This window comes from Amyelois transitella, chromosome W (genome assembly GCF_032362555.1).
Source record: "Amyelois transitella isolate CPQ chromosome W, ilAmyTran1.1, whole genome shotgun sequence".
Lineage (NCBI taxonomy): Eukaryota > Metazoa > Arthropoda > Insecta > Lepidoptera > Pyralidae > Amyelois > Amyelois transitella.
Window position 1 is genome coordinate 2817159 of NC_083536.1, and position 15069 is coordinate 2832227.

At 38.3% G+C, this 15069-nt stretch overlaps 2 protein-coding genes across 2 annotated transcripts; both read right to left on the reverse strand.

Annotated features, from left to right (window-relative positions):
• Window positions 1-7430: 7430 nt before the first annotated feature.
• On the reverse strand, window positions 7431-13068 carry LOC132904061 (uncharacterized protein K02A2.6-like). Its single transcript, XM_060953992.1, has 3 exons — window positions 13063-13068; window positions 11706-12427; window positions 7431-7584 (listed from the first exon to the last, which is right to left on the reverse strand). The coding sequence occupies exons 1-3, from the start codon at window positions 13066-13068 to the stop codon at window positions 7431-7433; spliced, it is 882 nt and encodes a 293-aa protein (XP_060809975.1).
• Window positions 13069-14212: 1144 nt separating this feature from the next.
• Window positions 14213-14797, reverse strand: LOC132904062 (uncharacterized). Its single transcript, XM_060953993.1, has one exon. The coding sequence runs from the start codon at window positions 14795-14797 to the stop codon at window positions 14213-14215; it is 585 nt and encodes a 194-aa protein (XP_060809976.1).
• Window positions 14798-15069: the final 272 nt, after the last annotated feature.

Consider the following 15069-nt stretch of genomic DNA (forward strand, 5'->3'; position numbering starts at 1 on the left):
TTGGCGAACAGTTACAGTACGGCTTGAGGTAGACATATTTAACAAATATGGGACTTATGTACAATACAGGGAACAGGACGAATATAGTTTTTGATTTAAAAGTGCTTGTTAAGTTTATAAACCAACTTACCTAACCTTCCAAGATCTACCTACTTAATAAATATTAATTATTAATTATGGCTACCGTCTGGATGTGTGGCAACAGAAGAGTCTATAAAGTATACCTGATGGTGTACACTACGATAAACGATAGGATTAACTACAAAAACAGGCGAACTAACCTTTGTTTACGTTATAAACCGGCAACTTCTTGACTACAACTTTCACCACAAATTACCCATACAAAACTATATATTTCTTAACGAAAAAACACTATAACACATTTATTATAATTTTTCTTATTTAACATTTAAATTATAGTAAGTTTTAGTGCTTTTAAACATTTATTTCATTAAATTTATTGCGGAGCTATAAAAATGACAAGTGAGCTCCAGTGTTGCCAGAGGCCAAAAAAGATATATGTATTTTATAATATTTTATATATGTACTTATTTGTTTATGTATGTCTATTATTAGTTGTGTGAGTGGAGTACACGCCTGTCACCCTTTCCATCATGTTTCCTATCTCGGGTCTGCTGGAAGAGATTTCTTTTGAAATAAGCAGTACCTTTGTAATTTTGTTTCTTGTGTTTATCAGTCTCGATGTTTTCTGTGTACATAAATTAGTAAATAAATAAATAAATGACATGAAAAATGATAAAGGAAATTACATTAATTGACATGCATTTATATATATATATATATACATAATTTTAAAACCAATTCGTATAACTATAGTAACAATTTTTTTTTCTAAATATTACTAATTTTGTGAATAAAACCTCTTCTTGATTATATGTCATGTCGTCATGACAAGTTTGTACTTTTTGATACAAATCTGTTCATAAAAAATTGTTTTTTGACTAAAGATAATATTTATCTTTCTAGACTTTATAAAAAAAATATTGCTACTTTGATAGCAAACAACATAAAAGAACGGACGAGTTACCATTGTGGTAAACTACATTGTTTACAAAATCTGACAAAATCTACAGAATCATCAAATTTTTGTAATGACGATTCTGTGGACGCTAAATGTGGTTTAAACTGTTTAGTACATAGGACAAAAGGAAGGACAAATGAATTAAAAATTGTACACCAAAATATACAGGGCCTTCCTGGCAAAGAACTTATTATTGATCTATTTAATGAAAAAATGGATGTTAATATGGTGTGTTTGACTGAGCATTGAATCCTGGAGGCAAATTCATTTTGACCAACGTCAATGACGACTGAATTTAAACAGTGACAATAATAAAAGTGTCAAGAACAGAAAAGCAAGGCTTAACTTTTAAAACGGGCCACCGCCAGAGAGGTTGGGGAGGGAGTGGGGAGGGTGGGGGAGGGTTTGAATGACATTATTTGAGTTACCGTTTTATTATATATATTTTGATTTTATTTTGATTTATATTTTGATTTTAATTTTTTTTTAAATTAAATACTCAAACAACACAAAAAAAATTATATTTTTAAATAAAAAAAAAACCTTGTTTTTGTTGGGGCTCGAACTTAGACCGCCAACTTCACAGTCTCACCACTGGACCATCGAGGCCGTTGCGGCGGTGTCAAAATTAAAGTAGACTACAAACATACATATGGTCACGTCTATATCCCTTGCGGGGTAGACAGAGCCAACAGGCTTGAAAAGACTGAATGGCCACGTTCAGCTATTTGGCTTAATGATAGAATTGAGATTCAAATAGAGATAGGTTGCTCGCCCATCGTCTAAAAAAGAATCCCATGTTTGTAAGCCTATCCCTTAGTCGCCTTTTACGACATCCATGGGAAATAGATGGAGTAGTCCTATTCTTTTTTGTATTGGTGCCTTGATCCACACGGTACTAAAGTAGACTAACAAACCAAAAATTTTTTACGTGAGAATTACGCATGTTATGTGCGGCAAAACCAAAATATTATCAAACTGATTTTCTCTTATATTTATACTACTCTGTCAAGAAAGCAGGAAAAGATCAATAATACACAAACTGTTTGTTATTCATCCAAATTTATTTTATCACCTTCAAAATATGCTCCTTTAGAAACGATACACTTACGCCAACGAATAATCCAATCATCAAAACATTTTTTAAACGCTGTTTCCGGAATTGAGGTCAGTTCTCGCCGCGAATTCTCTTTTATGTCTTCTACCGATTGAAAACGGGTGCCACGAAGTGGTAATTTGAGTTTAGGAAAAAGAAAAAAGTCGGCTGGAGCCATATCTGGTGAATATGGTAGTTGCTCGATGGTATTTGTTGAGTGTTTGGTTAAAAATTCGTTCACAATGATGGCCTTGTGCGAAGGTGCATTATCATGGTGCAAAATCCAAGAATTTTCTTTCCACAAATCTGGCCTTTTTCGTCGGATTTGCTCTCTTAAACGCCGCATAACACTCAAATAATATTCCTTATTTACCGTTTGACCTTCCGGCAAGAATTCCGAGTGCACAACACCGCGATAGTCAAAGAAAACAGTCAACATGACTTTGACTTTTGAACGACTTTGGCGTGGTTTTTACGGTTTCGGTTCAGTTGGAAGGCGCCACTCCGAAGCTTGTTGACTAGTTTGCATGTCAAACTCGTAAACCCACTACTCGTCACCAGTAACAATGCGTTTCATGAATGTTGGGTCGGAATTGACTCGTTCTAGCATGTCCTCAGCGACTCTCATGCGATTGAGTTTTTGAAAAAAATTCAGGTCTTTTGGGACTAGCCGAGCGGCAACATGTTTCATACCCAAATTATTAGTTAAAATGGTACGGATCGACTCGTGAGATACAGAAAGTTCGGTGGCTATCTCTCTCAAAGTTGAATGAGGATTTTCAGTCACTATTTCCTTCACTTTTGCGATGTTAACTTCAGTTGCAGACGTTGATGCCCTACCAGAGCGAGGCAAATCTTCCATCACATCTCGACCGCTTTTGAACGCTTTGTACCACTCATAAGCACGAGTTTTTGATAAAGTCGATTCACCGTAAGCCTTCTGTAACATTTTCAGTGACTCCGAACACGATATTCCATTGGCAATGCAAAATTTAAGACAAACTCTTTGTTCGATGTTTTTATCCATTATGAAATTAGCAATACACACTAGATATGATATAACTAAAAATAGCACTGTATTTAATGTAAACAACAGATGCAACTCAAACTCCGCGCCAAAATGGAAAACAGTTGTGCCAATCTAACAACAACAAAAAAAACAAAAATTTGAATTTGGAACCATAAATAAATAATCCATTCCCGATACTTTTCTGACTGAATGTATGTTATGTGTTATAGGTATTATGCTGTCGTACAATGATAATGACTTAAAATTTTAACGTAACTTATTTTCAGGCAAACTCATGCCTTGAGTTCATTCAAATATCGATAACTTTTTATTTAGTGAACCGATTTTGATGAAACAAACTTTAAATGTTCTTCTGGCTTAAAACGAAAGCAATTAGTGAAAGGTTTAAGTAAATCGGTTCAGTACTTTCGGAGATAATCGTGATCATACATAAATACAGACAGACAGACAGACAAGAAATTAAAAAAAAATATTTTTGCTTTCTATTATTCATTTAAAGTGTCCCTCTATCCAGTTCAGTCAAAAATACTAAATGTACAGTCAAAATATTTTTACTGTTTTAATATACATTCAGTCAGAAAAGTATCGGGAATGGATTATTTATTTATGGTTCCAAATTCAAATTTTTGTTTTTTTTGTTGTTGTTAGATTGGCACAACTGTTTTCCATTTTGGCGCGGAGTTTGAGTTGCATCTGTTGTTTACATTAAATACAGTGCTATTTTTAGTTATATCATATCTAGTGTGTATTGCTAATTTCATAATGGATAAAAACATCGAACAAAGAGTTTGTCTTAAATTTTGCATTGCCAATGGAATATCGTGTTCGGAGTCACTGAAAATGTTACAGAAGGCTTACGGTGAATCGACTTTATCAAAAACTCGTGCTTATGAGTGGTACAAAGCGTTCAAAAGCGGTCGAGATGTGATGGAAGATTTGCCTCGCTCTGGTAGGCCATCAACGTCTGCAACTGAAGTTAACATCGCAAAAGTGAAGGAAATAGTGACTGAAAATCCTCATTCAACTTTGAGAGAGATAGCCACCGAACTTTCTGTATCTCACGAGTCGATCCGTACCATTTTAACTAATAATTTGGGTATGAAACATGTTGCCGCTCGGCTAGTCCCAAAAGACCTGAATTTTTTTCAAAAACTCAATCGCATGAGAGTCGCTGAGGACATGCTAGAACGAGTCAATTCCGACCCAACATTCATGAAACGCATTGTTACTGGTGACGAGACGTGGGTTTACGAGTTTGACATGCAAACTAGTCAACAAGCTTCGGAGTGGCGCCTTCCAACTGAACCGAAACCGAAAAAACCACGCCAAAGTCGTTCAAAAGTCAAAGTCATGTTGACTGTTTTCTTTGACTATCGCGGTGTTGTGCACTCGGAATTCTTGCCGGAAGGTCAAACGGTAAATAAGGAATATTATTTGAGTGTTATGCGGCGTTTAAGAGAGCAAATCCGACGAAAAAGGCCAGATTTGTGGAAACAAAATTCTTGGATTTTGCACCATGATAATGCACCTTCGCACAAGGCCATCATTGTGAACGAATTTTTAACCAAACACTCAACAAATACCATCGAGCAACCACCATATTCACCAGATATGGCTCCAGCCGACTTTTTTCTTTTTCCTAAACTCAAATTACCACTTCGTGGCACCCGTTTTCAATCGGTAGAAGACATAAAAGAGAATTAGCGGCGAGAACTAACCTCAATTCCGGAAACAGCGTTTAAAAAATGTTTTGATGATTGGATTATTCGTTGGCGTAAGTGTATCGTTTCTAAAGGAGCATATTTTGAAGGTGATAAAATAAATTTGGATGAATAACAAACAGTTTGTGTATTATTGATCTTTTCCTGCTACTTTCTTGACAGAGTAGTATGTATAGATTTACTATTCTAGTTAGTAATCTCTGCCAGACTTATGTCATTTCAATAAGGTTGAAAGTTTGTCTGCACACGACCCTAACATAGGTAGTGGTTCCTTTGAAAGTTATTGGGTAGCAATTTTATTACTTCGTGTGAGCAAGTGAGATCTAAGATATATTAGATAATCTCGCTTGCTCACACTCGCTTGTTCTAGTTACTAGCGTTACTTGGATTCCGAAGTTATTCAAGGATTTTTTTTTTTATTTTTTTACTGCCAATTTTTAATGTTTCAAGGTGCCATTTGAACTAAGTAACTGACTGACTAACTAACTAACTGATATCTAAGAATTACAATACCTACCCGTGTCTTCAAACACGGAAATCAGCAAGAAATATTAAACCAGAGGGAGCAAAATAAAACATTCAATAATTAAAATTAGTAAATTTTATTAAAACAGTTTACCTATAGTTTTATTTACATATTGATGATTATATAAAGCTATACATATATAGTATATTACACTAATTGTATTATCCACTTATCTCCTGTTATTAAGGTTACAGCTTAATTATTCGTTTTCATAAAGAAAAGATATTGAAGCTGTCCTTAAAATACTATACAAGTAATTATTACTTTTAATATAAATTGGCGTGCCGTGTGGTTCCCGGCACCAATACAAAAAAGAATAGGACCACTCCATCTCTTTCTCATGGATGTCGTAAAAGGCGACTCAGGGATAGGCTTACAAACTTGGGATCCTTTTTAAGGCGATGGGCTAGCAACTTGTCACTGTTTGAATCTCAATTCTATCATTAAGCCAAATAGCTGAACGTGGCCATTCAGTCTTTTCAAGATTGTTGGCTCTGTCTACCCCGCAAGGGAAATAGACGTGACGATATGTATGTATGTATGTATATAAATTGGCAGAACCTTTCACGCACTATATGGACTCGATGCACAGGGCAGTTGTCTTGCACAAATGATATTGTTGGCATATCATCAATCGGATAAATACACCGCACAGTTGGTAACATGGTTTCTTGCAGCACTTGCACATAATTAGCAGCTGTAGCGCGTCCTGCTATCCACACCTGTTCCACAGGTCCAGCAGCACTCATCCAGCCCCACATATTTACAGATGTGTCCAGACTCCATATTTGGCACTATATTTTTTTCTTCATACAGAGTTGCATTTCTTCGCCATAAATGAAGCATACCGTGTTGTGATGACATAAACGAACTTTTCGTCCGTAAATATCGCTTCTTTCCAGTAAAAATCCAAATACTGCCGAGCAAATTCTAAACGTCTTTGCTTATTTATTTCGGATAAATACGGCTTTCTTGCTGGCTGCCTGTTGTATAGTCCCTCACGATGAAAACTCGACGAACAGTAACCACTAATGTGTCGAACTGTTCCGCAAATATTCTGGTCGGTATGAAGCCATTATTTTCGTACTATTCCACCATGGATCTCCGCTGTGTGGCGTGTCGCTGTGTTGATTATTAGCGGACGACGGTCGCTGCGCGGTCGACTTTTTAGACTACCCTTTGATGGCGCGTTACCCAACGTTTCACCGCTTGTTGTTTATTGTGTTATTTGTGTGAATGTGTGAGTGATAGCAGTGGTGCAAGCTATAAAGTTTTGCGAACTATGACTGCAATTATGAACGCGACCGTACATGTATATAAAAGTTTACAGTGAAATTAAAACAGAATTAGGACAATGGTGGACTTATCTCTCCCAGTAAACCGATGTATTTGTTTATGTTGTATCGTAAGGACTTCGAAAGTAGCTGTCGGAAAACGGACAGCGGGATGCAGGGGGCAGCCCCCGCAATGAAAAAAAAACAAATTGGTCACAAATCAAACTCGGTTCGGTTAGGCTAGACTGGTGTAAGCCACCAAAGCGGAGCGAGCGAAGCGAGCGAAGCGTTCACACTGAGTCAAAAAAGTCTAGTATAGGTTACGTTTAGATAGGTGTTAAAGAAATCTATTAATCCTTATACTTGTTTAATTTACAGGTCGCTGGGATCATGGGTGTGCAGCAAAGGAACTTGCAAAACCAAAAGCAAAGTATCGAGAACCAATGGCACTTTCTTCGAAAACATCAAAATTTAAATGCACCATGTTTTTTATCTCATATATGCATTTGCTCATAAGTGGTCATATGCACAAGCACTACATGAGGACCCATACAAATATGAAACAGAAAGGAAATTATCGGAAACAACAATTTGTGACTGGTGTAATTACTGTAGGGAGGTGGTAGTAATTTACTTTATAGAAAAACACAAGAAGTTCGCGGAAAAATTGGAGGGCGAGGCAAAATAGTGCAAATTGACGAGTCCAAATTTGGCAAAAGAAAGTATAATAAAGGACGTCATTTAGAGGGCCATTGGGTGCTTGGCCTTATTGAGGATGGGTCTGTGGATTTGAGATTGGAAGTGTCGTCCCGCAGAGGTGTTGGTGCCCCTCATCCAGAAATATGTTGAGCCGGGCACCACTATCCATACAGATTTTTGGAAGGCGTACGATTGTCTGGATGAATATGGTTATATTCATAAAAAAGCAAACCATTCAGAGCCCGACAATCCATTTATTGCACCCGATTGCGTCCACACTCAACAAATTGAGTCGCAGTGGAGAGTGGCGAAAAAATTTTTCCGCAGTAGTAATTATACGAATTGTAAAGATTTCGCAGACTTAATTATGGAGTTCCAGTGGAGGAGGAATTTTAAGTGCAAGAAAGACCATTTTTAGTCCACTTGCTTTCAAGTTTTGACTTGTCTAAACAGAGTTTTATGTGCGTGTACCATTCATTGGTGGGTTGTTTCAAGTATTGCACGTATTTGCGTCATCAAATTTTTCATTCAAGTGTTGGAAGGTTTTGTAAAGAGTCTATTTATTAAAAAATATGAGTCAAAAATTGTTAAAATTTGGTTCTTCTGACTTAATAAAGTTTATTGAGATTTATCACAGTCATGAGTGTTTGTGGGACACTGAAAATGTGAATTACAAGAATCGAGATGCACGTAGTGCTGCACTTGTGGCAATTGCACATGAATTTGGAGTTGACGGTTTGGGACCTAAGGAAATTACAAACAAAATAAAAAACTTAAGAACGCAGTATAATGCGGAAAGGAAAAAGATAAAAGATTCAATGAGCACTGGTTCCGGTACTGCTAATTTTTACAAGTCCAAACTCTCTTCAGTACAGTCAAGTGCATAATATTATAAATGTGAAACTTTTTTTCATTAAAAAATGGCACTGTCTTGCCAAGGTACAGCACCATCATTGTTAAAGTAATGACAATAATTATCACGGATTCTTATAGCTTCCCTTGTACTATTCCTGTTGTTCTGTGATGTTATATTTTTGAAGGGGTACACACATACATTTATTTATTTATTTATTCTTTATTGTAACAATTACAATTTGTAAAGTACAATAGGCGGACTGTTATACATTATATGTTATACAGTGTTAGTTTCATGTCAGCAAATTCTTGTAGCGCGAACGGACGCCAGTCGCCCTCCGCCTGCCTCCATTCGCACTAGTGTACTTCTGTCCGCACATTATTTCATTTAATCTAAAGTTTCGTGTAACCGTATTTTGTGTCAATTATCGAACAATATAATCGGACATTCGTGAACTGCATCTAAGTCGTTTTATATATTTATTTATTTAAACTTCATTGCACAAGATACAAATGTATAGCACAATTGGCGGAGTTAATGCTAGAAGCATTATCTACCAGTCAACCATTGGGTCTTACAGAGAACTTCATGTGGGGTTAAACTAAATAAATATATTTATTACACAAAATATAAAATAAAATAATTATAATATACATATATAAAAACTACAATTGATTAACAATATACATAAATAATTAGATGCAGCGATTACCGAAATGAATGAAAAGGCGATTAAATACCCTCGCGACTCAAGAAAAAACCGTATACCCGCGATTTGAAACTAGAACGACTTGGGGATGTCCTGATGGACTCAGGAAGTGAATTCCAGAGCCTAACAGCCATAACGGCGAAAGAATTGGAGGCAATACCTGTACGGTGAAAAGGGATAGCAAGAGTTAACCTAAGAAGAACGTAGGATTTTTTCGTGAGTAGAACTTAATAGTTGGAAGTCTTTTTTAAGATAGTCTGGGGCAAGCTGATTATTGAGAATGGTATAGAGCTGACATAAAATGTGAAGATTTTTACGGTTACGGATGGGGAGCCATTTTAGCTGAGAACGGTATTCAGAAATATGATCGTACTTCCGAAGGCAGAATATAAACCTGATACAATTGTTTAGAAGACGTTCTAATTTGTTGAGATGCTCTTCAGTTAAATCCAGATAACACACATCAGCATAATCAATTATAGGAAGAAGAAGTGCTTGGGCAAGCATAATCTTCGTCTTTGTTGGAAGAAAATGTTTTAAGCGTTGCAGATTGCTAAGTAATGAAACGCGGGTTGGAGTCTAACTGAATATATTTCATACTACCTCCAGTGTACAATATTAAAATCGTGTATTTACGTTTAATACCTTACACATCCCACCACCAAAACTATAATATCTATTTATAAAAGTAAATACAAGAACATGATAGTTTAAATAAGAATATTGTTCAGTTATTAAAGTTCACATTATTTATTGTTAACATCTTTATTCATCGCCCTTCTGTAAGCTCTCATGGCTCGATCTGAGACATCCGGCAATTGGGAGGGCCTCGACTCGGATCGCACTCCCGTAGCTTCTATCGCATCTTTGAATTCATCTTCGGAATTAATTAAAACCTCCGGTTCGACCCCAACCGGGCCCTCACACATACCGTTCCCCCCGACACAAACTCGGGCTGCACATCCTTACCATCAGACCCCTGGGTCTCATCCTTTGACGTACTGGCACGAGAGAGAGAGTATCGATTTTTCGTAGTAAGCGGAACGATTTGATTGTGGTGTCTACGCCATTCGGTGGATTCCCCAACTTTTACTTTGCAAGAGATAGGCCCGGTAACTTCAGAGATGCACCCTTTAGTCCATTTATGCCCCGTTTTGGAATAGTCTCGTGCGAGTACATCATCACCCAGCGAGAAACGTGAACGCCGGCCGGGCGCGGCAGCCGCCTGTTTGGCCAAAGTGCGCCCGCGCGTCGCGCCGCCGGGCCGCAGCGCGTCCAGCCGGCCCCGCAGCCGGCGCCCGAGCAGCGCGACCGCGGGCGAGACACCAGTCGTCGCGTGTTCGCAATTGCGATATTGAAATAAAAATTTATAAAGGGCAGCAAACATGTCTTCTTTTTCGAACAATGCACGTTTTAAAACCTTTTTTACCGTTTTGACAGCATTCTCTGCCTCGCCGTTACCCTGGGGCCTGTATGGTGTAGATGTGGAATGTCTTATTTTATTTGTTTCACAATATTGCTTAAATTCGGTAAAAAAAATTGCGGGCCGTTATCGGATACTAATTGTGATGGTATGCCAAATCTAGCGAAAATAGATCTTAAAACCGTTATCGTCGCACTCGCCGAAGTACCCGCCATAGCAATGGTCTCTATCCACTTTGAATGTGCGTCAACCAAAATCAAAAACCGTTTACCAGCGCAATCGAAAAAGTCTACATGTAGTCTTTGCCAAGGGTGCAGCGGGTACTCCCACGGGTGGAGCGGCGCTCGCGCCGGCGCGTCACGTACGGACCGGCACGCCTCGCATGCACGACACATTTCTTCTATGTCTTTGTCAATGTTTGGCCAATAAACATAATTCCTAGCGATATTTTTCATTTTATTTATACCTAGATGACCACTATGAACTTCTTTTAAAACTTGAGGTCGTAACTTAAATGGGATTACTACCCTATATTTATAAATAATACAACCGCGGTCAGCAAACAAGTCTTGCTTTCTAGCAAAGAATACTTTCTCTTCGTCACAAGTAGGCGATGACGGCCAACCAAACATCAAGTAACCTAACACTTTACAAAGCAGAGTGTCTTTTTGAGTCTCTTTAGCGACATCTATAAAATCAATAGGCAACGTCTCTTCAACAAAATGTAAATAATCAATATGAGGAACAAGCGGTCGCTCATGTGATAGTGGCAACCGTGATAATGTATCAGCCGGACCATTATCCGCTGATCTAACAAATTCTATTTTAAAATCATAGCCTGCTAGCCGCGCCGCCCATCGCTGTAGCCGACTAGCCGCGGTCTAAGGGATACCTCTTTTATCACCAAAAATGTACGTGAGAGGCTTATGATCAGAACGCAGTGTGAAATGCCTTCCATATAAAAACTGATCATGTTTCAAAATGCCATAGTAAATAGCTAACTCTTTTTTATCAAGTTGACTGTAGTTACGTTCAGCTTGGTTTAGTGTACGCGAGGCACAGCTGACGGGACGCTCGCTGCCGTCCGGGTAGCGGTGCGCCAGGACGGCGCCTACACCGTGCGCGCTACTGTCCACCGACAACACGAGAGGCCGCCCCTCCTCATAATGGGCTAACACTTTGTCGCTCAGCAAAGATTTCTTTGCATTATCAAAAGCTATAGCGCAACTTGGGTTCCAATCCCACTGATTGTCTTTTTTTTAAAGATTATGTAAGGGGTTCAGTATTGAACTTAGGTTTGGTATAAATTTACCGTAGTAATTAAGTAACCCGAGAAAGCTTTTCAACTGAGTGACATCCGTGGGGACAGGTATTTTAGCAATCGCGTCTAGTCTCTCCGGGTCGGGGCGAAGCCCATTCTTATCAATAATAAAGCCCAGATACTTCACACTTTTCTGTAAAAAACTACATTTCTCCAATTTAATAGTGAGACCCATTTGACGGAGTCGGTCGAGTACAGCTCGCAGATTACGCATGTGTGAGGCTATGTCTACCCCGGTGATATAAACGTCGTCTAAAAATACGACCGTGCCTGGAATACCGCGTAACGTCTCCTCCATTAGTTTTTGAAACTGTTCCGGTACACACGACAAGCCATACGGTGTTCTGCGGTATGCGAACGTTCCGACGTGTGTTGTGATCGTCGTAAATTTTTGTGACGTGGGATCTAATAAAACCTGTTCGTACGCATGTTGTAAGTCAATTTTTGTAAATTCATCCGCATTACTCAAATTGGCCAACAACTCCTCTATGCGCGGGAGTGGGTAATGATCGCGTATCAGCTTGGGGTTGATCGTTATTTTATAGTCCCCGCATATCCTAATTTCACCGTTACTTTTGATCACGGGTACAATAGGAGTCCCGAAGTCCGAGTGTTCCACTCTGTATATGGAGCTGTCGCGTTGTAAACGTTCGAGTTCGCGCTCGATGCGCTCGCGCAGCGCTAGCGGCACGGGCCGCGCTCGGTAGTACACACCGGCGTAGTCTGTGAGCTGTAGTCGTAATGTTTTTTTACATGTACCTAATTTAACAGAAAAAACTTCAGGAAATTCTCTACATAACTGGCTCACTAATTGGTCCTCTTCAATTAATTTATTGACGGTAATTTGTGTGATTTTTAATGCCTTTAACCCATCACGACCGAGTAGGGGCGGCCCACCCTTTTCAATCACATACAGACGGACATTGTTTGCTGTGACGTCTTTGAATTTAATGTTAACCTGGATGTATCCGAGAGGTTCAATTTTTGAGCCAGAATAGCTTCGTAATATCAAATTATCCGAATGCATTTTACTGTTCCTAAACAATAACTCAAAATCATTATTATTTATTGCTGATATACGACTACCCGTGTCTATTTCGAACTGCAAAATCTCAGAATTCACTCGGATTTTAACAAAATAAGGATCGTTACCTCGATACGACGATACCACCAAATTGAAGAAATCATCCTCTTCCGAACACTCGTGCACATAATTTTGCCGCGACTCACTATTAACCGCTACACAATCACCGACTTTACCGCACATCACACGTAAATGGCCCCGCTTATTTCAGTTATCACAATAGGGGGATATGCATAAAATTTTAAATGGCCTAAAGTATTTTTTTCTCGAATACTTATTACCGTCATATTATAATCGAAAGGTTTTTTTTTCATTTACTTATTATTTAAACCCCTAAATTATTATCCAAAAAGTGCAAAATAACGGCGCGAAACTCAAGATAGCAAAACGCGCCACCATTGGTCGAACAAAATGTGACGTCATGCGGCACAACATTGAATTTATCGGTATCGAAGCTCCTATTGTGTAGTGAGAAAAATAAATATTTAAAGCTGTTTTCTTGTGCTGATATTAGTGGAGTTTAGTTTAGATTAGTAGTAAATGTAGAACGATGACTGAAGCTGGTTTTCTCAAAGCACAATCGGACAATCTACCGAAAATAGATGCATTTATGATGACATCATATTTTGCATCAAATCCCGATTTTACGAGCGCAGAGATCAGAGGAGTGAAAGCTGCAAGGTAATTATTATGTAACATAAAATATTTTAGCCCATAACATGGATTTTTATTAATAAATGCATACATCAGTTCACTTATAATACACCAAAACATAACCTATACATATCCAGTTGTCATTGCTCTGAAACTTATATTTTTACGTCTACAAGATAATAATATAAGTACAGTACATGTTATATTATTAAAGTTCACTCAAGTATAATAACTTTGACTTTATTGATGTTTAATTGCTAATGCAAAACGTACTTTACTAATTCACACTATGCTGTACCTAAGTAAAGTATACTTACGTTAAAATGATCTTCACAACAATATAAACGCGATTTAGGAGATACATTATCCCTTCTCATCACCTTACACCACAGTTTTCGTATATTCGCATCGTCTGGAATACGAAAAAACAATTTGTCTGGTGTTTTTCGAGTAGTATTTGTGCACTTTGGTACTATACAGTACTTATAAGATGCCTTTTTGGCTTCTTCCATGATTTTAAAGTTATCAATACTGTAAATAAGTACGAAGTAACTGAAAAGTTCACAGTAAATAAACACTGAGAGTGCCGCGTGACGTCACGCAAAGCGCGCGCAAAATGACGGCGGTTGAACTGCTCAAATAAATTCAAAGTTTTAAATTTCATTTTGAAAAATATCTAGACTTTTTTGAAGCTTAATTATATTTTTTTCTACATTACAATGAAGTAAAATATTGATTTATGACAAAAAAAAAAAACATGAATATCCCCTATTGTAATTAGCGTAGCGGCAGCCCCTCGCCGGCCGCTCCTCCGCCCGTGCTCCCGGCCGCGTGCTGTCCGTCCACGCCGCTCGTCTCGGCGTGGCGGTCTGCCGCTTCCAGAGCCAGAGATAGCTCCACCGCTTTCTTATAATCTATCGTTCTCTCGGCAAAAATCCGAGATCTCAGTAGCTCGCTCGCTAGACCCGACACGAACTGGTCTCTGAGGTCCTCCTCGAGTCGGTTGCCGAAGTTACAAATGACGGCGAGATGTTGGAGTGCCTGGAGGTACTCGGTCAGAGATTCCCCTACTCGCTGTCTCCTCTGACGAAAGATATGTCTTTCGGCTAATTCTGACCGTTGCGGCTCGAGATGAACTTTGACCAGCTCCACGAGTTCTGTATAGGTCTTATCTTCCGGGTTGGCCGGCGTACACAAATCACACATTAAGCTATATGTCGCCTCGCCTACTACCGTTATTAATATCGACACTTTTAATTCCGGTTTGATTTCGTTAAACAGAATGAATTGATCAACACGTCTTACATAAGCCGGCCATTGTTTAGATGTTAGATCGAAAGGTTCGATTTTACCGATCGGCATGGTATTTTTTTTTGATAATTTAAAAAAATTTACACCAGAGATATAATTAAATCGATTTAACCCGAAATACGCTTAGAATTTTTATTTAATTCGAAATAATAAGCAACCTCGTCGCCAGTGCTAAGTAATGAAACGCGGGTTGGAGTCTAACTGAATATATTTCATACTACCTCCAGTGTAAGTACAATATAAAATCGTGTATTTACGTTTAATACCTTACACAGATAATGCAGAACACTGTAAACTTTCCGACTGGTTGCAACAACGTGTGA

Excerpts from the sequence above, each read along its gene's own strand:
- LOC132904062 (XM_060953993.1), bottom strand. The coding sequence starts at position 14,797 with ATGCCGATCGGTAAAATCGAACCTTTCGATCTAACATCTAAACAATGG.
- LOC132904061 (XM_060953992.1), bottom strand. Across the intron at positions 7,585-11,705 it reads CAGTTGAAAAGCTTTCTCGG|ACAATCGTACGCCTTCCAAA; the intron begins GTTACTTAATTA and ends ATATTCATCCAG.